Raw genomic sequence first — 22,569 nt, 5'->3', positions numbered from 1 at the left:
GCAGTGGAGCATCGTAAGGAGATGCAGTCCCATGGAAGCTGGTGACCAACGATTGGTTCATACGCCATTTGTTCCTTCAGAATAGTGGAGCCCATTTGCACCATTAATTTGGGATCCGGTTAAAGCGCCAAACATTCGCTTTTCGTCCTCTCATTTTCGTAAACAACACTCGTGTTACGAGAAGGCAGTGAGTAGGACTTCCCTGGCAGAGGCTATTACTATTACTTACCCGGTGATCTCAGCGGATGCGAGCAGTAATTACAAGACATCTGTGATCAAATACTAGTTACTTACGAGTATCCTCTTCTCTTAATGCCAAGTTTCGTAGCCATAAAGTAGAACGAAGTGCCGCACAGTATACTCGTCCTTTAATTGATAGACGGATATCTCGCCTTTGCCATAGGTGACGTGATTTGGCAAAAGCTAAACGAGCTTTTCGAATCCATGCTGAGATTTCGTCAGACACCAACCCATTAGGGCTAATCAGACTTCCAAGATTAGTGAAGTTGTGGAAGCGTTTGACTACCTCACTCTCCTCAGTTCAGGTGTTAATGCAGGCCGGTCCTGAAGCAACAACTTGCATTTAGAGGTGAAGAAGCGCATCCCAAACATTCTGGCATTGTTGCTCACTGCTACCAAGAGACTGCATTTTATCAGCGTCTTCACTAAACAGGACTATGCCATCTACGTACTCTATGTCGATAAGTGGATCTCCTAGAAGATGGATTCCTGAAAATTCAGTAAACAAGAACGTTGTTTCCATCATCAGATCTATGATGAAGGTAAACAAAAGTGGAGATAGTGGACAGCCTTGTTGGACACCACTTGAGGTTGCAAAATCACATGATAGTTCTCATTCATTATATAACTGCAGTAACCGTAAACAACTCTTCAATCGAACAATCTTTTTGAAGGAGAAAAGCTCAACTTTTTTATCATAAAGACTGTATTTATACTTTATTTGTGTTTCATTTTCAGACCTTCAAATCATGAAATCTGAACCTGGTAACCATGATCCTGCCAACTACACTGTTCAATCCCTGAATTCTAAAGAAATTAGAATTGATGTTCAGGAAAATAATGTCAGGAAGATGAGCTATGCTGAATTTTTAGCCAGTTTAAAAAGTGGTTTATGCGTTGATGGCATGTGTAATTCAGACGCCAATATCCAAAATAAATTCGACTATTCGCTGAATAAATCCATCGATATTCATGTGAAAGCAAATGAACATGCTTGTAATACTGGGGTCTCTACTGCTGAAGATTTTTCAAACACAGTTCCTTTGTGTAATCCAAAAGTCGAGTTTTCATATATTCGAAGTTCTGAAGACAGCCTAATTGGTGTGCCTGATATAATGACAGAAGCATTAGGCTTCTCAGAACCCAATATTCAGAAGTCTTATTTTTCTGGGTTTAGTCAATCTCCAAGTCAGACAGAACAAGTAACATGATATTAAGAAATGAGCATTAGCATTTTAGGAATTGGCTGACTTTTATCTGTCGAAAATTATTGATTCTGATATATGTCTTAGGAAGATTGTGGATGATCATCCAAACTTTCCGATTTTGGAATGTTTTCGAGAATTTCAGTCTTCCACCACTGGTTGCACTAGCTCAACGCGAATTCCATCAGGTAAGCTTAATTTGTAATCATTTATTAGTAATATCAGCTTCCTAATCATTAGTCATCATGATCCATGAAACTTAGCAATACTAGTCAGTGTGATATACGTCTAGAGAATTCCAACCCTTGTTGTAACTTAATACTAGCTTTTAACTATTGATCAAGTTTCTGCATAACTTTAGCAGTAAGAGGTATTCGTCGTTAAATTAATCAGTCAGTCAGTCAGCTACAACGTAGGACCAGGCACATATATGCATCGGTCCAAGTTGCCATACCTCATTAGCACAACAAGATGGACACCGGATCCATAAAAGTAGTTAATTAGGAGGTGGTAATATATAAAAGAAAGATTGCAATAAGGATATAGTACAGGAAGAAAGATTTAGTACGTAGATAGAAAGATATGAAATAATTTTAGTCTCATAGTTTAAGGGAAGACAGAGCGTGTATACACCGACGCTATTGTGATCGATTCTGAGCCATGTCACCCAGAGTCTCCAACCATTGGTTACGATAGTCGCGCGGACCCCAACCGAGTAGCCTGCATCTACCAACATGGCTCAGACTAGAAGTTAGTGACTTTAAGCACTGATGCCACATTTTGGTTTGACCACCCCTAACCTTCTTCCAACCATTCCCAACAGCGGTTAGCATTGCACGTCGTGGTAATCGGTGTTCGGGCATACGTGACACATGGCCCAACCATCTCAGTCGATGAAGATTCACAACCTCATCAACTGATTTACCATCATTCCCTAATACTCTGTGTCTGACCTCACTATTACTTACCCGGTGATCCCAGCAGACGCCAGCAATATTTCTAAGGCATCTCTGGTCAAATACTAGTAGCTTACGAGTGTCTTCTACTCTTAAAGGCCATGTTTCGCTGCCGTAAAGTAAAACAGAACGGACTGCCGCGCAGTATACTCGTCCTTTTATTGATAGACGGATATCTCGCCTTCGCCAAAGGTGACGTGATTTGGCAAAAGCCAAACGAGCTTTTCGAATCCGTGCTGAGATTTCGTCAGACACCAACCCATTAGGGCTAATCAGACTTCCAAGATTAGTGAAGTTGTCAACGCGTTCGACTACTTCACTCCCTATCCTTAGTTCAGGTGTTGACGCAGACCAGTCCTGAAGCAACAACTTGCATTTAGAGGGAGAGAAGCGCATCCTAAACATTCTGGCATTGTTGCTCACTGCTACCAAGAGACTGCATTTTATCAGCGTCTTCACTAAACAGGACTATGCCATCTACGTACTCTATGTCGATAAGTGGATCTCCTAGAAGATGGATTCCTGAAAATTCAGTAAACAAGAACGTTGTTTCCATCATCAGATCTATGATGAAGGTAAACAAAAGTGGAGATAGTGGACAGCCTTGTTGGACACCACTTGAGGTTGCAAAAGCAGATGACAGTTCGCCATAAGCTCTGACTCGACTGGTAGTGTTCGAGTAAAGAGCCTTCACAAGGTTTATGTGCTTCTGAGGTACGCCTTTCAATGACAGACACTGCCAAAGAATCTCGCGGTCTACGGAGTCAAATGCTGCTTTTAAGTCAAGAAAGATCACCATTGTCGGACGCCGATAAGTATGCCTATGTTCTAGAACCTGAAGAATGGTGAATATGTGGTTGATGCAGCCAGGACCAGGTCTGAAGCCAGCTTGGTTCTCTCGTGTTTGCAGTTCACGAGTCTTAGTTAGACGTCTGATAATTATCAAGGCTAGTAGTTTAGATACTATATTAGTTAAACTAATCCCTTTATGGTTGTCACAAGATGATTTTAACCCTCTCTTATACATTGGGACGATAAGTGATTGCGACCAGTCAGATGGAATAACGTCTAACTCCCAGATTCTAGCTAAAATATTAGTCAACCTAATCGCTAAAATTGGACCACCATACTTAAAGACTTCTGGAGCCAATCCATCTGGGCCAGCTGCCCTTCCTCGTTTCAGATTAGCTAGAGCCTTTTGAACTTCTGCTGGAGTTTGGGGACCTACTTCAATGTTCCATTCAGGCTGTTTGGTAATGGTGGGTAGTTGTAGAGTAGCTGACGACCAGCTGAACTGTTCTCTGAAATGTTCCGCCCATCGTTCTAAACGTCTGGACTGAGAGCAGATGAGGGTGTCGTCTTTTTCCGAAATAGTCTGACTTACACTTGACTTATTAATTCCAGTTTCTTTTATTAGTCTGTAGAGCTGTCTTGTGTTCCCTATAGCCGCCGCCTTTTCCATCTCTTTTGCTTTCGTTGCCCACCACTGCTCACGGTCGTTCCTTAGACTTTTGCCTAACCTAGATCTGATTTGTTTTCGCTCTTCATCGTGTTCAGAGCCTGATGGGATGAGTTTACGAGAATCCATCAGTGCAATAGACCTTGAGGAAATCCATCGGTTCTTTGTAACCCTATGGTTTAAATCACTGATAGATATCACTGCTGTTTCCACAGCTGTTTGTATAGCTTTCCAAGCAACATCTGGGTCAACCTCGTTTTCAGAACTACCTAATTGTGACCCCAGTTTTTCCTGGAACCTACTTTTGGTTTTCTCGCTACTCAATTCAGCTCTAATGGGTCTTTCCACTGAGGCTCTTTTGCGTCCAGTGAGGCGCAAGCAGATGCGTGCCCGTATTAGGGCGTGGTCGGAGTCCAATCAGGTACTCCAGAATGAGCGACAATCTTCTACCGACCCTCTCCAACGATGACTGATGGCAATATGGTCTATTTGAGTCCATCATTGGTTTGGTGTAGGGGGTCGCCATGTTAGACGATGTCTCTCCTTATGCTTAAAATTTGTGTTTGCTAAAAATAAGCGATTGTCTGAGCACAGTTGCAGCAGACGATCATCATTATCTGTTCGTTGTTCCGGTGTGCTAAAATACCCACCTAAATGCCTTTCTGTTTGGTTTAAACTACCTATCTGGGCATTAAAGTCACCTGCTACGAGTACTATGTCTGAACGTTTAACTTTCTGAAGAAGTTCAGATAGCTTTCTGTAAAATTCATCTTTCATTTCATCTGAGCTGCAGTCGGTGGGAGCGTAGGCAGAAACGACGAAAAGGCAACGACGTGTGTCCCTATCCTTCCGAGTTCTTACGGAGCCGTTTAGCCGAACAGAACATAAACGACTGTTAAGGGGGATCCACTCTAACAGTGCTTGTTCCGCACTCATGCTTAGTGCTATCCCTACTCCTGCCAGTCCACGAGAGCTGACCATCGGGTCACCAGATACACGGAGGGTGTATCTCGTTGGCTCTTCGTTTTGCCGAGGTGAGGTCAAGTGAATGACCACACTGGGATCCTGTATGCGTGTTTCAGAGACACAGCATACATCAATGGTACGAGATTCTAGGGTTCTAGCCAAGGAAGCCTGTTGACCGATTTGACATAATGTGCGTACGTTGAAGGCTCCAATGTGTAGTTTGGAGCGAGGTTTCAGTAGACCTGGGACAGTGTTTTGAGCACTAGAATCGTTGGCTATGGTGACACCTGAGAGGGAAACCGAAAAAGGAAGTTTAGAGGTGAAAGTCAATGTAGGAGCAATAATAGGAAGTGAAGACGGATGTTGATTATGAATACAGTGGTCTTGAGTGCTGTTAGAGGTATGAGGTCGGTTATCACTTCCCGGGTTCTTCTGGAGGTACCTAAAAAGGAAATTGGATTAGCGGTGGTCTTAGTGACCTGGGAGCGTGACCGCAGTGCCCATGGGACAACTACTTGAGGTCGGTCACACACGACCTTTCTATGGGTGATTTTTGTGTTAGCTCCGTACTTGTTGAGACCTTACCACCGGAGACGGATATCCGTGGGATAAGGCGAGGTGTGCATTTTTAGGGTCGACCTTTTCTAAACCCACCCCTCCTTGTGGGAAGGCAGCATCGCTGTCATGCTGGTTGTCTGAAGGAAACACCTTACTGCTGTCACACCTCTGTACAGTCAGCAGTACGACATCGCCTTCGAACCTTAGGTTTGTTACTTTCAGTCTTACCGCTCTTCAACCGACCTGCCTGACATGGTAGGACCTTGAGGAACGGTTGTTCCAGCCAGTATAGCTCGGTTGCTTCATCACGATAGGCAAGCCCGACCACCACGTCAAGGTAGCAACAACGGTCGAGGAAACTAGAATTCGTAAAAAAAATGTGTTAACCGCTGAGACCAATGGTTATATAGTGAGAAATGAGTGGATATATTTGAAAAGTTTAGGCATAAACTTTAGAATCGACCATTAAATTATGGATTGAAGAAACCCAATTAGCTTTTCTGCTCAAGACTTAAAATTTTCTAAATCGCTACTTTAAATACTTGTTCCGACTTACCCTGATCGAATTTTCCAGTAAGTAAGACATTTCCAAACATAAATTTAAACATCCACTGACATAGGTTTATATCTTTTTTATGTTTAGCTTCAAATGAGTCATTACTGTGGGTAGACAAGTACATGCCGTCAAGTTGCTCTTCTTTTTTAAACACTTGTTCTGGTATAATGAAACTTCTTATGTGGTTGAAGAAATGGAAGTATAAAAATTCTAAAGTTGAAAACTCAACGGAGCCTTCATTGAGTAAGAATAAAACTACAAAGTCTACAAAAAGTAAGTCTTAAATTTTAAAAGTTTCTTGCTGGTATGATTGTGACCAGACAACTGTTTTCCTTTCTGGAAATTTTAAAGGTCGAGACTTTTCTTTCTAAATCACAATAGATATGTCAACTTCTATCTTACTACTTGGTTTTGTGTACATTTAGTATAACTTCTGTCCTCATGGTTTCAGTAGGATTAGTTCTTCACTTACATCTGAAGTTCAATGGAGTTAGTGGACCTACGTTTCAGTCTATGTAAATCATGTTAAAAAAGTGATCTGGTGTAGTATGACAGAAACTACCTGGTTTCATATATGAGACCATTGTGAATAATATTGACGGATTCATTTTAATCAGAAGTGTTGTTTGTGAGATATATCAATGTTTTCAAACAACTAGATTAGGTCGAGTATACTGCTTGAATAGTATTATGTTACTGATCAAATGCAGTTGATATATATATATATATATATATATATATATATATATATATATATAGTTGTAATTCATGTTATTGTTTAATAAAATAGTTTTCCGTTACATAATAATTTATTATCAATTAACATTATTAATGTCCTCAATGTTTAAGTACCACTACCTAGTATCTATATATTCTTTGAGAAAATTGTATTATACTGTTTATAATTGGTTTCAACTTTCGAGCAACTGTGGCCACACCTAACACCACAGAGTTATTTGGAATAGCTAAACCTTGAATATTTCAATGTTTTTTCATAGTGTTTATGCTCATGATAGTTCTATGGTCCAATAATGTGAAACTATTTTGTATTATATTACTACTAATTGCATTATTTGGTTGTATAAATCTCATGAATCAAGTCATACAAGCAGTAAATTACTTTAGTTATCTATGATTTAACAATAGTACTAGTTGTTTGCACTGATAACTTCTTGTTACGGTTTTGAAACTCATCTTTTTAAATTACTTAATATCGACCAACTCCCTTATTCTTCTTTTTCAAAGAAAGGATTCGACCAAGCCCTCGTTATTCTAGTGACGACGACTTTGTTGTAAAGTCACCGGCACATAAACGCCATAAATATAACGTTCCTATTCCTGGTTCAGTTGAAAACATTAACGAGAATCCAACCTTAAATTTACCCATTGGATACATTCAAAGTCAAATAGATGTCTCTAGCTCCAGCAGCTCAGATGAAGATAATTCAACTGAAAGTGATGAAGAACATAATGGTAATCCTAACAAAAGACGTCTTCGAGAAAATTGGCAGTCCAAGGCTTTCCTGTTAGTAGGACCTCATGGAACAGGAAAATCTGCATTAATTTATGCACTGGCTAAAGATTTAGGCTTTAAAGTAGTTTGAATAATTGATTTTATTTATGAATACTGTTATTTTTGTAGATATTCGAATTAAACCCTTCAAGTAGACGGTCCGGTAAAGATATCATATCTCAGTTCCATACTGCACTTGGATCACACCATGTTGCTAAAGATTATCTATCCACTAGTTTTAGTACATTCCAAATGATAAGTAAGTTGTTTAGTTAATTCTTATTGAAATCACAATATTTAAGCATCATCTTGTCTTACTAAAAATAATTCAGAAACGACCCGCAAGTCTGCAGCCGATTTCTTCAAACCAGTACTTAGAAAGAATGTTTCATCCAAGAAAAATACTTCTTCCACTAAAGGTACCTTGAACGTGATCATTTACTTATCAATCATGTTGTTGTAGATTCTGAAAGCTTAAATTTAAATTGCAACTCGATAGTACTATTTGATGAAGTGAGTGTATCTGTACCCTAAATTTTTTTCACCTATTTATGATAATCTGGAAAAGTCTTGCATACAAATAAAATCGTTCACTCCACCAATCTGTAATTTGTTCTTGAATCGTATCTTCGATGCATAAACTTTTCTATTACCACTAATAATGTTACTACTCCGTTATACTTTTAGACTCACCCTGACAATTTCATCTTGCTGTGTCAATAGAGTGTGGTAATTTAAACCAATATACACATATCCCAGGTTCTATAATGCGTATAATCAACTGACAAATGAAATCTGCTTATCAATCTCACTTTTTCAGCCATACAAATATTCTTCTTTGAAGATTAAATCATGTAAATTAAATTGCAATAAAATATTTAACAACTGGAATACAGATAATCTTAACCAGCGTTTATCGACATGAGTTTGTTATATGTTTCAATATAGGAATTGAGATTTCGATTATTCATATGATTCACAACACTTAACAATAAATACTTGTTTTCAACTTCAATCTTCCCACTGTAAGCTGCTCATCTTCAAAGATATAATAACCCATATTGTCTGAAGAAAAATGTCCTACAATTCGTGTCCATATATTCGAAACTATTGACGTCATTTCGAGACCCCTAGAATCAGAAACCAGTTATGGCTAACTGAAAGCTATTCCATATCTCAGTCAGTCAGTTACAACGTAGGACGACCAGGCACATATATGCATCGGTCCAAGTTGGCTCACCTCATTAGCACAACAAGGTGAACACCATATTCATAGAAGTAGTTACTTCAATGGTAGTAATATATAAAAGGAAGATTGTGTATAAGGATATAATACAGAAAGAAAGGATTAGTTCTTAAAAAGAAAGGTATAAAGCAATTATGATCTCACGACTTAAGGGAAGACAAAAAGTGTATACACCTACACTATTGTGATCGATTCTGAACCATGTCACCCACAGTCTCCAAACATTGGTTACGAAAGTCACACGGACCCCAACCAAGTAGCCTGCATCTACCAACATGGCTCAGACTAGAAGTTAGTAACTTCAACCACTTGTAGTGTTAGTCATTAGTTTTAGCCCATAATATATCTTATTCTAGTTTCCGGACATTCCATTCCATTCATTCTAGTTGAGTAATATTTTGACCTTGTTAATTATTCGCTTATTAGCCTTGACTGTATTCACATGAGCGTATATGTGTGTACACTTCATGTCCTATGACTCATCACATGTCTGTAGTTTATTTTGTCTGCCTATAAATATTGAGTAATGCCCGGCTTGAAATGGAGTTGGCTTCCCAGCCATCTTCCGTATGCTCAAAATGGAGTCAGATCAACGGGCCACTAAACACTGATGCCACATTTTGGTTTGGTCGCCCCTAACTTCCTTCTAACCGTCCCCAACCCTAATCAGCATTGTGCATCGTGGTAATCGGTGTTCGGGCATACGTGACACATGGCCCAACCATCTCAGTCGATGAAGATTCACAACCTCATCAACTGATTTACCATCATTCCCTAATACTCTGTGTCTGACCTCACTATTACTTACCCGGTGGTCTCAGCAGATGCGAGCAGTAATTACAAGACATCTGTGATCAAATACTAGTTACTTACGAGTATCCTCTTCTCTTAATGCCAAGTTTCGTAGCCATAAAGTAGAACGAAGTGCCGCACAGTATACTCGTCCTTTAATTGATAGACGGATATCTCGCCTTTGCCATAGGTGACGTGATTTGGCAAAAGCCAAACGAGCTTTTCGAATCCGTGCAGAGATTTCGTCGATATCTTGAAAAGCGAGATTCGCCTATAAAATTCCTGACTGTATTCTTCTGTCCTGTGTGTACTGTTTCGGCTATCGCTTGCATCCTAAGCCTCGACCAATTATGCACTTCGACTGTGGATGTTAATCTTCAGTTTAGAGCAAAGTACATCTTAACTCTTAGTAGTCTGGAACTTATACCCTTCTCCCAGCCAGTTTTCAGTCCTACAATAGGAAACAGCAATTAGTACTGCCGTTGTACATGTATTCTGAATACTTATAGTTTTTACACATGGATTATCAGACCGAAGCGCACCCCAAACATGCTTTACATACAATCATGACAGAAGTGGGAGAGAACTGTATGTAATAAAAGTTGAGGAATGGCGAATTTTTTTACAACGGTTAGTAGGCCTAGCAGACGTTCAGAACACAGAGAATATAGAGATACAAGAACCCAATTAATAACTGTACAATAAAAATATAAATGGTAATAATATGTAAAAAGAGTCACGTACATTCCAGTGTCTTCAGTACTCTCTTCATTATAACAAAATCCATGGCAATTAATGACTTGTCTGAATCAATTTATTCGTCATACTTTTTCCAAACCTATGTTAACCAGAAAAAGGTTATTTATTCTCTGAGGAAACAACTAGGTCAAGTGTAGAAAATCAATTGTTTACTGATAGAAATATTATGAATATATTGTTGTCAGTATGGAGTTTTCGGGAAACTGTTGAATGTTACTGAGACCACGAACGCAATTGCATCATTTGCACCAAACAAATGTAAACAGTAGACTCAATTCACCAGGATTTTTTTTTGAAAAACAATGAGGAAAACGTGATTCAGTGAATACTGTCTGTAGTCTATTTGTTCATTAACCATTGTTTGTTGAAAAAAGTCTATTGTTTTTCTTAATCATTTTCTATATTTCTTATGTCTTCCTAGTCAAAGCGTATTTATGATATTCCATGAATCAATTTTTTTTCTATCTCAGGTGGATGTACTTTTTGAAAGTGATCGAGGCTTTTGGTCTGGTCTAAGTAGTTTACTTCAACTTGCTCGTCGTCCAGTTATCCTTACCGCTTCAGATTCTTCTATAGTTCACAATCTGCCAGTCCCGGCTTATATTTGTCATTTTTCATCAGCCTCATTGGCAAGTGAAATTTTACGTAATATTAATTTTATCAATTTAGTTTATAACTACACTCTAAAAGGGCAATAAGAACATTAAAAGTAAATTATTTGACGCCGACCAATTATTAAATACTATTAAATTAAATACACATCGTAACTTATTTCTGTTCGGCTATAAATATCGATCAACGCTTGATTAAATCGAGTTGGCTCACTTGATTTTTCTACTGCGCGTCATTTGGTTTCTCTTCCTTTGCTCCGTTTCTCTGATTGTCTGTGCCGATCAATCATAGTACAAAATATACGTATTCAAACTTCATTCTCCTATTTGACTTATTTAATTCCGTTATTCACCAACACGATTTAAGTCGATAATTATATACGAGGATAGCCAGGATATATATTTAGACAGCAATCATGCGATAACAAGCAGCAAATGATCTATCTAGAGTCAGATCCAGGGCCACTAAAATCTTTAAACTTGATGTTACGTTCATTGTCAGTTAGATAGGGGAAAGGATAACACCGTTTATAGACTTAGTGACACATTTAGCTATCCATGTTTCTTGAGTATTCTGTGAGGATTTGTAAGTTATATTTTTATTAATTAATAATCACGTTTTGGATAGAATTAACGACTCATTGACTTAGGTATTTGAGTATCAGCTAACCAGTGGGTTACCAGTTTTAAGAAGTTTTGTAGTATTCATTCATCTTCATTCAATAGATGTATATTGTGACTTGATATATGAAACTGTAAATGGTTTTCAAGTTACATTATCACTTTTTTAATACTACATATAACAAAAGCTATCCGTGATCTAGTTGGTTAACATATTCACTAATAGCTACTTACAAAAGTGAGCTAGTCGTACTGCTATTAGTATAAACGGAGAATCTTTGGATGTCCTAATTCTTAAGAAGTTGTTATGTCTGTTCTAGTTTTCTACCATTAATCTTTTTATCCAATCATTGTGTTTTTGTTACGAGTCAACAGTTAACTTCAATCTGTTTCTTCTGTGTTATATCTCCAACCTAGTATGTTTTATTAAGCTATGGGCTGTTGGTTAAAGCATTCATCTTCCATTCACTGGTTTTCAGGCTTAAATCCTACTCCACCTACTTCAGTACGAGCAGTTAGGTACCAGTACTAGCTCTCAGATACCTGAAAAGTGGTTCAACCAAGTATGCTAATCTACTCTCGCATTAATAGTATTGTTTAACTTGTATATTGTTTAGATTTTACACTGTATTAAATTTAAGAAAGTAATGGTTGCATGTCGAGGTTACTGATGGTTGAGCTTACTTACCACATGTTCCAGTCATCTCAGTCAATTTAGATTTACAACCTTAGCCCACTTAATAGTGTTACCTAGTACGACACGTCTAATCTCATCAGTGCTCAGTCAATCTTTTCAATATAGGCGAACCATACTTTGATTACATACACTCTGCACATATCTTCTACTTACATAGATTATGTTTCACATTTGTGCAGAGCGAACTCCAGTGTAGTGCACTTGCTCTTAGGTTGTCAGATGGAAATGTTGCTTGCATCCCAAGTAAACACAATCTGGTTAAAGCCGAATGAGGTTCATGGATTCATGCCAAGACTATATAGAAATAAAACCTAAAGATAGTGATTCTAATTCGAGTATTAAACTTCACTGAAAAAGAATACACTTTTTTAAAATATAACATTTTCTTCTCAATTAGAGATATCTATCCTTTACTTTTACTTTTTATTGAAGGAATTAATTGTCCCATACATTCGCGTCCTATGTTTAAATGAAGGATATAATTTAGATGTACAAACTGCAAATTCATTAATTAAAAGTATTCAATCTCCTAATTCAATTGTTAATAAGCTGTCTTCTGAACATTATGACCTTCGGAGACTTATTAATGAGCTACAATGGTTTTGTATCAGTGCTCCTCACGAGGAGACAAACAAAAAATATCATATAAAAAATGAAAATGTAAGTGGTTTTAATTGTTCTTCAGTATGTGTTTGTTTCAAATATTGCATTTATTCGGACTTTAGTAATATATGCTTATAGTTCTTTATTTACCAAGTAATTGAAACGATATCGATAACAGGGACTCAGATTTCATTTTAGGTTAACGTTTATATAAGTAACTCATTTTCGCTATCTTGAGATGGTGCAAATTAACAGTCACAGTTGCATGTTTTACTGTTGTTTTTTCTAGTTGATCTTTTAGTAATAATGTTCTTAATTATCTAGTTATTAGTGCAACAGCCCATCGGCTAAAGCATTTGGTTTTCAACTGCTAAATCTCACGTTTGAATTCCACTTTACCTATTTCGTTATGAGCAGTTAATTGGCCTCACAGCTAGCATCCGACCCCATAATCAAGTACACAGAATTGTACATGATAAATAAGTCAGTAAATAGGTCAATCCGTCCTTAGTGCTGATTGGATTCTATCACCGAAATAGTCTTTTTCGATAAAATAAAATATCAAAAATTGCAAATATTACTGTTGTATTCATTTCGTATTGGTTGTTTGAATCCTCCTATTGATTTTTAGGACTGCAATTGATCAATCTCTTACTGGCACATGGGCATCCTGTGCGGATTGCCTCGATATTACCTTAAGTCACAAGAAGTGTCAGTAAAGATTATGGTGGCTAGCATTGAAATCCAGGACGCGAGTTTCGTCCTATTTGGGACTCAGCAATTGGTTGTACTTGTATCCGAGATTTGATGTTCACTTCTGGACTCGAACCCAGTACTATTCGCTTCAAACGCCATCGAGTTATCCACTTAGCTAATGAGTCACTAGCCACTAGCTTGTGCAATGGTGTGACGTTTAGCTCATTTTGTATTGGTTATTTGAATTCTCCCATTGATTAGGACTGCAATTGATCAGTCCCTTATTGGCGTATGTTCATCCTATTCACTCGATGGCATCTGAAGCGAACAGTACTAGATTCGATTCCCAGAGTGAACATTAAATCTGGGACATAGGCACAAACAACTGACGAGTTTCGAATAAGACGAAACGCGCATCCTGAGTTCCACTACCTGCCACCATCATCTCTGCTTTTCATGTTTTTTTGTGTATGTGGACGATTTAGAAAAAATAGAAAATGAATTAGTGTGTTTATTTATTGACAAACGATTTTTTTGTCTTCAACACCAACAGTATAGTATATGGTAGCAACTCTAAATACTAGGTCAAGTGCTTAGGTATTAGTTGTATGTTTATAGTCGATGATTGATTTTCAATTAGCTCGTTCAGTTCCACTCATTTTACTTTCCATAAGCTTTATTTATTGTAAGCAGCGTCGGATGTTGATTATCAGTGGGATTCAGAACACGTGTTTCATGCTGTTTTGGACTCTTCAGTTGAAGGCACTTGCATCTTAGAATTGATGTTCACACCATCATAAGCTTTAGTCCCAGATAGAACGAAACATACGTCCTGCATCCCACTACTAGTCACCATCCTACTGCACTTAAAAGATGCTTGTGACTTAATAACAATATTAAGGCGATGCCTATAGGATGCAAACATCACAAAAAAGTTTGATTAGTGGCAGTCCTAAACATCAGTGAGAAGTTTCAAACAACCAATGCAGATGAAATTGTATTTTTTGCGTTTAGATTGTGAAAAACTATATACTCCTTTGGTAATATACTCTATAACTTCTTCGTAATCGAAGGTTTTTAAACATGTCATTATTATTTTGATTTATCTATTAATCTGTCGTGTACTGAGATGATGATAGCTAACTAGCCTGGAGATGTTTGATGAGTTTATCACTTCACAATTTTTCTTTCTACCTGACGAGACTACTTTCTTATTTTGTAAATAGTATGTCACTAATTTGAACAATTCTCGGATCAGTGAAAACATGCATTCCACACACACTTTTGTTACGACACCTTATGAATGCTGTTTAGAAAAAATGATGTTTTCTGTGTATTCATAACCATTTATGAAGAAAAAATGTCACAATACATACTTCAAAAGGAACTTTTATTCCACATAGTTTATATGTCGATTTATTCGAACAGTGTATCACCATCGAAATCTCTATGAACAGATAAGCGTTTTTACATACCAACTTATCATGTACCACCAAAGTTTTCATTGATCATGTCAAGATTGGCTTATGGTAAATCGGTGATTTTAATTATAGAACAAGCCATTACCCAAAACCCTACCATTATTTCTACCTCACTGCTATGAGTGTCATTATTTCTTTCTCGTTTAACGAAGGCTTAACCTTTTTGTAATCGAATAAGGTAACTGTTTCACTTGGATTCTCAATCTTTAAAGTATGGGATCAAACCCAGAACGTCGAAATCATTCTGAAGTATAAATTGTGCATTTTAAACTAAGGTCACTTGAAATTAAATAAAATCCATGTCAGGAATTCATAATATTTAAAAATAATTATCCTTATTGTTCCACTCAGTTTTCTTACCTCTTCTTTAACCAGTAAAATATATTTTTCAACTACTAATAACTGTAACGTATTGTCTTAACATGTATTCCGCAAGGTTTTCTGTACTTAAATCATTTCGTTCTGGTGCTGCTGTGTGTAACTGGTTGTCCTCGTAGGTGTCGTTGTTTTTAGTTGTTCTTGTATTTAAGTTGACCATCTTGTTCTATTGTCCTCTGACCAGGTTGTTAATTGACCACCTACAAATGATGTGTGAGACTGAGCCTTATCCAAATTGTTTACTAATTACTGACTAATCTAAATCCCATACTTCCAGAAATTTTTAGAATTACCTCAGTCAATAAAACACAATAGCGAGAGAAAATAAATGCAACATCATCTACAAAATAAACTGTACCAACTGCGATAAACACTACATTAAACAAAGTGAACACTCTCTTTACGTGCTCATACATGAACACAGACTATCAAGAAAACAACACGGTATATTATCAATGATATCAATGCATATAGGCAACTATAAATATAAACTCAATTTATGGGTCAGATAATAGTTCAATTGACAGATATGGAGAAAAACGACGAACACAGAAGTCATAATAATAAACTGAATAATAATCAAGCAAACTTGTATAGGGTAATAATAATAACTGATTAGAGTTTAAAATTGCAAAACAATAACTGTTTAAAGATCCTCATCATATTAAAAGACTAATATTTGAACAATAATTTGGAAAAAAATCAATAATAATCAAACCAAAGTGAAGACGAAAGGAAAAAAACCCTAAACATACCAATAAAAGGAAATAGGGCCAAGGAAGGATAATATGCTGGACGAATCGTTTCTGCACGCAAAGTTCAGGCTTGAGTTTGTGGATTGTCAATGCTTTAACAAGGCATAAAATATTGATTCGACTCAATTGAGAAACTTCGAAATTCTGGACGAAAGAAATTCTAAGAACTGTAAAGAATTTCTTGAAGCGTGGCATTCTGGTCAATAGCCATATCAACATAGGTTCGATTAACCTAAACATATTAAAGATTGACTCGTGAGGAGTAGGTTGGTCTTCGTTCCGGTCGAGGATGTATTGATCATATCTTCACCCTCCGCCAAATGTTAGAACACCTCCATACTTATCAAAGGCCAACAATCGTAGTGTTTCTTGACATCAGGGCTGCCTTCGATTCGTTGGACAGGACTGTTCTCTGGGACTGTCTATTGAAGAAGGATGTGCCTGAGAAGTTTATTAACATCCTAAAAGCCCTATATACAAACACCTCAGGCAGAGTGAGGGCATACAACCACCTCTCTCCATTGTTCCATTCGAGCAGTGGGGTTAGACAGGGTTGCGCAATCTCACCATTCCTCTTCAACTTTGCCATTGACGACATTCTGGAAGAATCTCTGATGGATGTAAGTAATGGCGGTGTGGATCTGTTGCCTGGAGAAAGACTTCTCGACCTTGAGTATGCGGATGATATTGTCTTACTGTGCGATAATTCCCAAGGCATGCAATCCACACTTAATCAGTTGGCAATCAGTGTCCGTAGGTATGGTATGTGCTTTGCACCTTCGAAGTGCAAAGTACTTCTACAAGAATGGCAGGATTCTAATCTTGTACTCACCCTGGATGGTGAGCAGATAGAAGTAGTCGAGAAGTTTGTGTATCTAGGTAGCTGCAAAAATGCTTCTGGTGGCGTGAGTGATGAGATCAATGCACGTATAGTGAAAGCCAGAGCGGCTTATGCCAATCTGGGCCATCTTTGGCGCCTTCGTAATGTTAGTCTGGCTATAAAAGGTCGGATCTACAACGCATCGGTGAGAGCAGTTCTGCTCTATGCTTGTGAAACCTAGCCTCTTCGAGTTGAGGATGTTAGACGACTCTCTGTGTTCGATCATCGTTGTCTCCGAAGGATTGCTGATATCCAGCGGCAACACCATGTTAGTAATGCAGAGGTTCGGCATCGTGTGTTCGGGCACAGAGACGATAATGCAATAGGTGTAACCATCCTGAAACACCGACTTCGGTGGCTTAGACATGTTCTCCTAATGTCGTCCCAGAGAATTCCACGTTGTGCACTATTTGCCGACTCTGGGACTGTTTGGAAGAAGCGGAGAGGTGGTCAGTGTATGACATGGGTTCGTGGCATGAAAGACAGCTGCAAAGGACTGGCTTGTGTTGGTCCTTCACGACTCTGGCTGGGGTCCGAGAGATGGTGCTACAGTGGCTAGAGACGTTATCAGATATGGCTCAGAATAGAAGCCAGTGGCGATTCTGCTGTAACCTTCTCTTACTTTCTTCATAAAAAGTGGTTGTATCTTCCTTAACTGAAGCAATTCTTTCTGGTTGTTCCTTTCCGTTTCTCCCACTATTATTATTATTATTATTATTATTATTATTATTATTATTATTATTATTATTATTATTATTATTATTATTATTATTACATCACCTTACAATAATCTATTCGTTATTGTTCTTTTTTTCTTCCTCTTCGAATTCTCATTGTTTTGTGTGGCGCATATAGATTTAGTGCCCTCTTGTACCAATATTTATGTGTTCAAATAAAATAAATAAATAATAATAAATATTAAAGAGGCTAATCAACCACATGTTCAGAAGGTAAGAGAACAAGATGACCAACTTGAATATAAACACATATGAAGACAATGAAACCCACAAAAATACCTAATCACAAACTAGAGCTCGTTTAATAACTAAGAATCTCACTCCTACGTGGACTAAACCTTAATCTTGTTCGGAATGATAACAAAAGCTTCGTAACTAAACTATTTAGCTTAGAGAACTCAATGACACTAAAAACATACTTTTCTTTCATATACTTTTTTAACAAAAAAAAGAAGGTACACTTTTTAAACATTCTATAAAACGATATCTACATTCTGTTTACGTTTTAGTCATTGATTTTAAATGAATTTATCGACGATCCTTTAAATTTGGTTCCGAAAATCTGTCCTTCCCTTTGCAATTTGTCTGGACATATTGTCAATCCTAAACCATCAGTAAATTCTAAACATGTTATTGAAAATGATCTGTGCAATTTATTCACTACAGATGCTGAAAATGTTTCTGATCAAGTAGCTGATAAAACTACTGTAAGTATGGTTAGACCATTTCTTTTTATGATTTATGGTTATTTGTCGTGTATAATCATCGAAAAAGTTATATCATACAGTTTTGTTAACATAATCGACAAAAAAAGATTTTGGGTATTCAGTAAATGTGGTTACAATTTTTGTTTGATCTGTTTTAATCACTGAAAAATTCTCACCATAGTAAAATACAAATCTATAAATGAAGAACATTCTTCTCAATAAATTCTCTTCAGATTTTACAATTATGTATTCAAATGAGTAATTCCGAAAGGGTGACCAGGTTTAAGGCAAAATACGTGGTTTAAAAATTAAAGCATTTGAATTTAGGATTGCAAAATACGCTAAAATGGTTAATGTTAGGATAACTAATATGGAGTGTTGACTTCAATGGGTTTATAGGTTGAATGAAATTATGAGATTAATGAACATAATAAATATGAGGAACATGAGGTGAGAGAGATAAATGATGTAATTACAAATCAGAAATCAGATAATGCATAGAATAATCTAATTTAGGTACGAATTAGTAATTGGGAGTGGATGCTGAATAAATCTCTCAAAGGATTTGCAAGTGTTTTAATAATAATGATCGAAATAGCTATGATAATCATAATAGCAATAACAATGATAACATATGTGAATAGGTTTCAGCCACCAAAATACAAACATTTAGCCATGAAAAGGGAGCATAAGGAGGATCTAACTGCAAACAAAATGTCTGTATATACTCCTTCAATTTAGAGGCAACGCATCTAGCGAAACGCTAATACTAAAGTTCCACAGAGCAATCCAAAGAACCTTTCTTGCTAGTAAACTATAATTAATGTTTTCTACATGTCTGATGGTCACTCCAATATTGGAAGATAAGTTACCGAAACTGCTCACTTCTTTCTGTATCTATCGATTCAACTGCTCTTGTGGGACAAGTTATATTGGCTGGTGTCCTAGAAATTTGTATTTTCGTGCTCGCGAATATCTCTCGGTGTTGTTAAGTAAAGGTATAGTTGAAACTGTTAACGGCTCAATTTTAGCTCATTCAGTACGAACAGGTCATACAGCGAGCATGGAGCAATCATTTACAATGATAGATCGTGTTAATAGCAGTCCTCCATTTATCGTTATATCACAAGTTTTAGTATATTTGTTTTATGGTTAGTATTGGAATATAGGACGCGCGCCCTCCCTACTTGCGATTTGTCAGCTGGTCGTATCTTCTTCCCCCTTCTCCAGTGTTGATGCTCATACTTGCATCATGGTTTCCTTGGCTAGCTACACAAAATATTTTAATACTGATCGGCCTTGGAAACTCTATTCATTACCAAATATTAGAAAACTAAGTAACAATATCTGGGGATCCCATATGTGTAACACTAACTTTTTCCAACATCCTCAATATATTGAACACACCCACAGCGGAGGTCAATACTTATATTTTGTTGCATTGTAAATATTGCTTCTACCAGTAACTTTACACATTTATTATTTTCTTGAAGCAGTTGTAAAAGAGTGTTTATATTTATTTTTCTATCTTTTTGTCCCTATTTATATTAGACTATTGAAACTGTCAAAGAAAATGTTATTGAGACAAACTGTCGAGACAGCATGGAAAACAATCAAAGAAACTCGCTACTAATCGATTTCAGTCTAGACTTTTTAAAAGAGATGAGTGATAACCTTTCCTTTTGGGATATATGTCAGTCGGGTGTAACCCGAGCATCCTTACTGTCAGTTACTGACTCAATAAGCCAGATAATTGAGATAAAGTCTGATTCAAATAATAATGTTAGCAACAACTCACCATCCAATACAAATCCATCTGTCAACGTAACTTCAGAAAGCTCTATGTATACAATGTCTACAAAACGTGTTATAAATGTACCTATTCAGCACTGGGGACCGATTTGTGCATTTGATATTATTAATGATGAATTCTTTAATGTATTTTGGATACAAACCCTGTTAAATCAATGTCGAACTAATCTGGAAGAGGCTGAGAGTAAACTAACTACTAGCAGTTATTCTTATTCAAATGGTTCTGTAAAAACATACACGCTTTTAAAATCATGCGATTTGTAAGTTGTGTTCAGTTACTTTACTTAAATCACATTTTTCTTTCCCAAACAGTGCATTTTATAACTTAGTTACGATAAAGAAGCGGCTTACATTGAGCTATAAAACGTCAGAAATTTTATTTTCTACTTATTTTAATATTGTAAATATGTCAACAGTTGAGATCATGAGTCAATTGAAGCTAGACCACCATGGAAAACCTGGAAGCACTGCGAGGCCGTCCCGTCCTATTGTGGGGACTCCTCAGCAGTGCACATCCATGACCCCTCGCGAGACTCGAACCCAGGACCTGTCATTCTCACTCCAGGCGCTTAACCAACTAGATCACTGAGCCGGCATCCAACGGTGTTAATGTCTAACTTCAACTAATCCACGAAGTTGAGCGACACATCCATCATTGTCATCAATGAGTTACTATCTCACAACTGACCCAGTTGAACTCCACTGGTCACTGCTTCCAAGTTTTCCATGGTGGTCTAGCTTCAACTGACTCATGATCTCAACTGTTGAAATTAATACTGTCTCCACAAAACCTCTTCTGATTATAAACCTGTCATTATTTCCATTTTCGTTATGACCGTTTGTTACTTAAAAGATTGATAGACCCAGTTTACTAGGCATTAAGAATCGTGTTGATTTAAATAACAGATAAGTCTCGTGGATTCAACGCTATATTCGTCTCCTAAGCTATTCTGTAACCCCCAAGCTAGAACAAACAGCGACCTGAACACAAAATAGAAGACTCAAAGTATGCGAGAAGTAGTTTACTCCAAGGTTCAGTTTAATACAGAAAATACAGGGTTTTCATATTTTAAATGTCCTTGGGTTGCTAGAAGATTCTGGAAATGCTACTAAACACAGTAGCAGTGTAGCAGCCAACCAATCAGAGCCTCTGCATGTGACGTTTCGCTTCCTTGATATTTTTGGCAAAAATTCCAAGTGAACGCTGATCAGATGAAACGCTTCTTAGTGTTTCTTGATGCTTGCTTGTCTTTTGCAAGCAATTTTCTGGGTCACCCCATGTAAAATGTGATCGATAGATGAACTCACCAATAATAAAGGGAAACGCCCACCACCACATTAACTCCCTTTGACCTTGTACTACTGTATCTCTTTATTGACCAATCACAGTTTGGTGTTCATTGTAAAACAATATTTGCTTGTTGACTCATTTTTCCTATTCTCTGGCTTCTGTTCGGTATGTTATTTGTCTGTTTTTCCCCTGTATTAATAGACCGTTCAGTTTGTTTGTACACTAACGATGTTAATTTATGTTTTAGAAACAGATAAAGTTTATATAGCCAAATAGCTTGCTTGTTCTGACTTTAGAACAACATATATAAGCGAACAATATTGTTTTCGATTAGATCCTCATCAGGCTTTACTCTAATATACAGTAATATTTATATGCATATACGAAATTATTAAACCAATCAAGGTAGTTTATAAGTCAATGATAACAATGGAAAAGATTACATAATAAGTAAAATGTGAAAAGTACAAATTGATGGCCAACCCGAGACTCTGTATTCGACGGTCTGGAGAATAGCTCAGAATTGAACCTGTAGGAAGTTGTTCCCTACACCCCAACACCCCCCTTCAAAAAATAAGACCTCTTCTTCGGGTCTACTTGCAACTTTATAACTGGTTTCCTGAGGCGTTCAGACTTCCTTGGTATCCAGCGTCTACGAGTGTCTGTTGGGGTTCTTGTCATTGGAGTATCTGTAATTATATCTAGTGGAAGCCTCACTTGACTATCTACCCTGTCTAGAGTCCTTTTCTCTCTGTGTATTTGATTAATGTGTCTAATACACATTTCGAAAGTCCCACGCACTTTGTATAAAACATTCCCCATCATCTCAATGACTCCCGGTTCGCAACGATTTTTCCCAATGTGTGACTTGACGAGCACTTTATCACCGATGTTAAAACTACGAATATTCTGATTTTGTCTGCGTCCATCCATTAGTTTGGGTGGTAACATGACGTCGAATATGGTTCAGATGCTTCTCCCGAACATCGCTTCAAACGGATAAAACCTTTTGAAGTGCCAACCGCCACATAACCAGCATGGGGATGATGG

General features: G+C 37.3%; 1 protein-coding gene across 1 annotated transcript in view; it reads left to right on the top strand.

Moving 5' to 3' along the window:
• Positions 1-1,355: 1,355 nt before the first annotated feature.
• The window catches only part of ATAD5 (ATPase AAA domain-containing protein 5), a gene marked incomplete at both ends in the record, with an annotated part of 28,236 nt that continues 7,022 nt past the window's right edge, over positions 1,356-22,569 (top strand). The window contains 11 exons of the mRNA XM_035733374.2: positions 1,356-1,442; positions 1,480-1,633; positions 6,028-6,213; positions 7,186-7,535; positions 7,583-7,712; positions 7,756-7,872; positions 7,917-7,966; positions 10,721-10,879; positions 12,612-12,839; positions 18,219-18,416; positions 19,968-20,488. Coding sequence (XP_035587299.2) covers positions 1,356-1,442; positions 1,480-1,633; positions 6,028-6,213; positions 7,186-7,535; positions 7,583-7,712; positions 7,756-7,872; positions 7,917-7,966; positions 10,721-10,879; positions 12,612-12,839; positions 18,219-18,416; positions 19,968-20,488 — 2,180 coding nt within the window. The remainder of the gene's footprint in view (positions 1,443-1,479; positions 1,634-6,027; positions 6,214-7,185; positions 7,536-7,582; positions 7,713-7,755; positions 7,873-7,916; positions 7,967-10,720; positions 10,880-12,611; positions 12,840-18,218; positions 18,417-19,967; positions 20,489-22,569) is intronic.

The sequence above is a fragment of the Schistosoma haematobium genome, chromosome 3, assembly GCF_000699445.3.
Source record: "Schistosoma haematobium chromosome 3, whole genome shotgun sequence".
Classification (NCBI taxonomy): domain Eukaryota; kingdom Metazoa; phylum Platyhelminthes; class Trematoda; order Strigeidida; family Schistosomatidae; genus Schistosoma; species Schistosoma haematobium.
The sequence above is the reverse complement of the archived record's forward strand: the minus strand, read 5'-3'. Positions and strand labels throughout refer to the sequence as shown.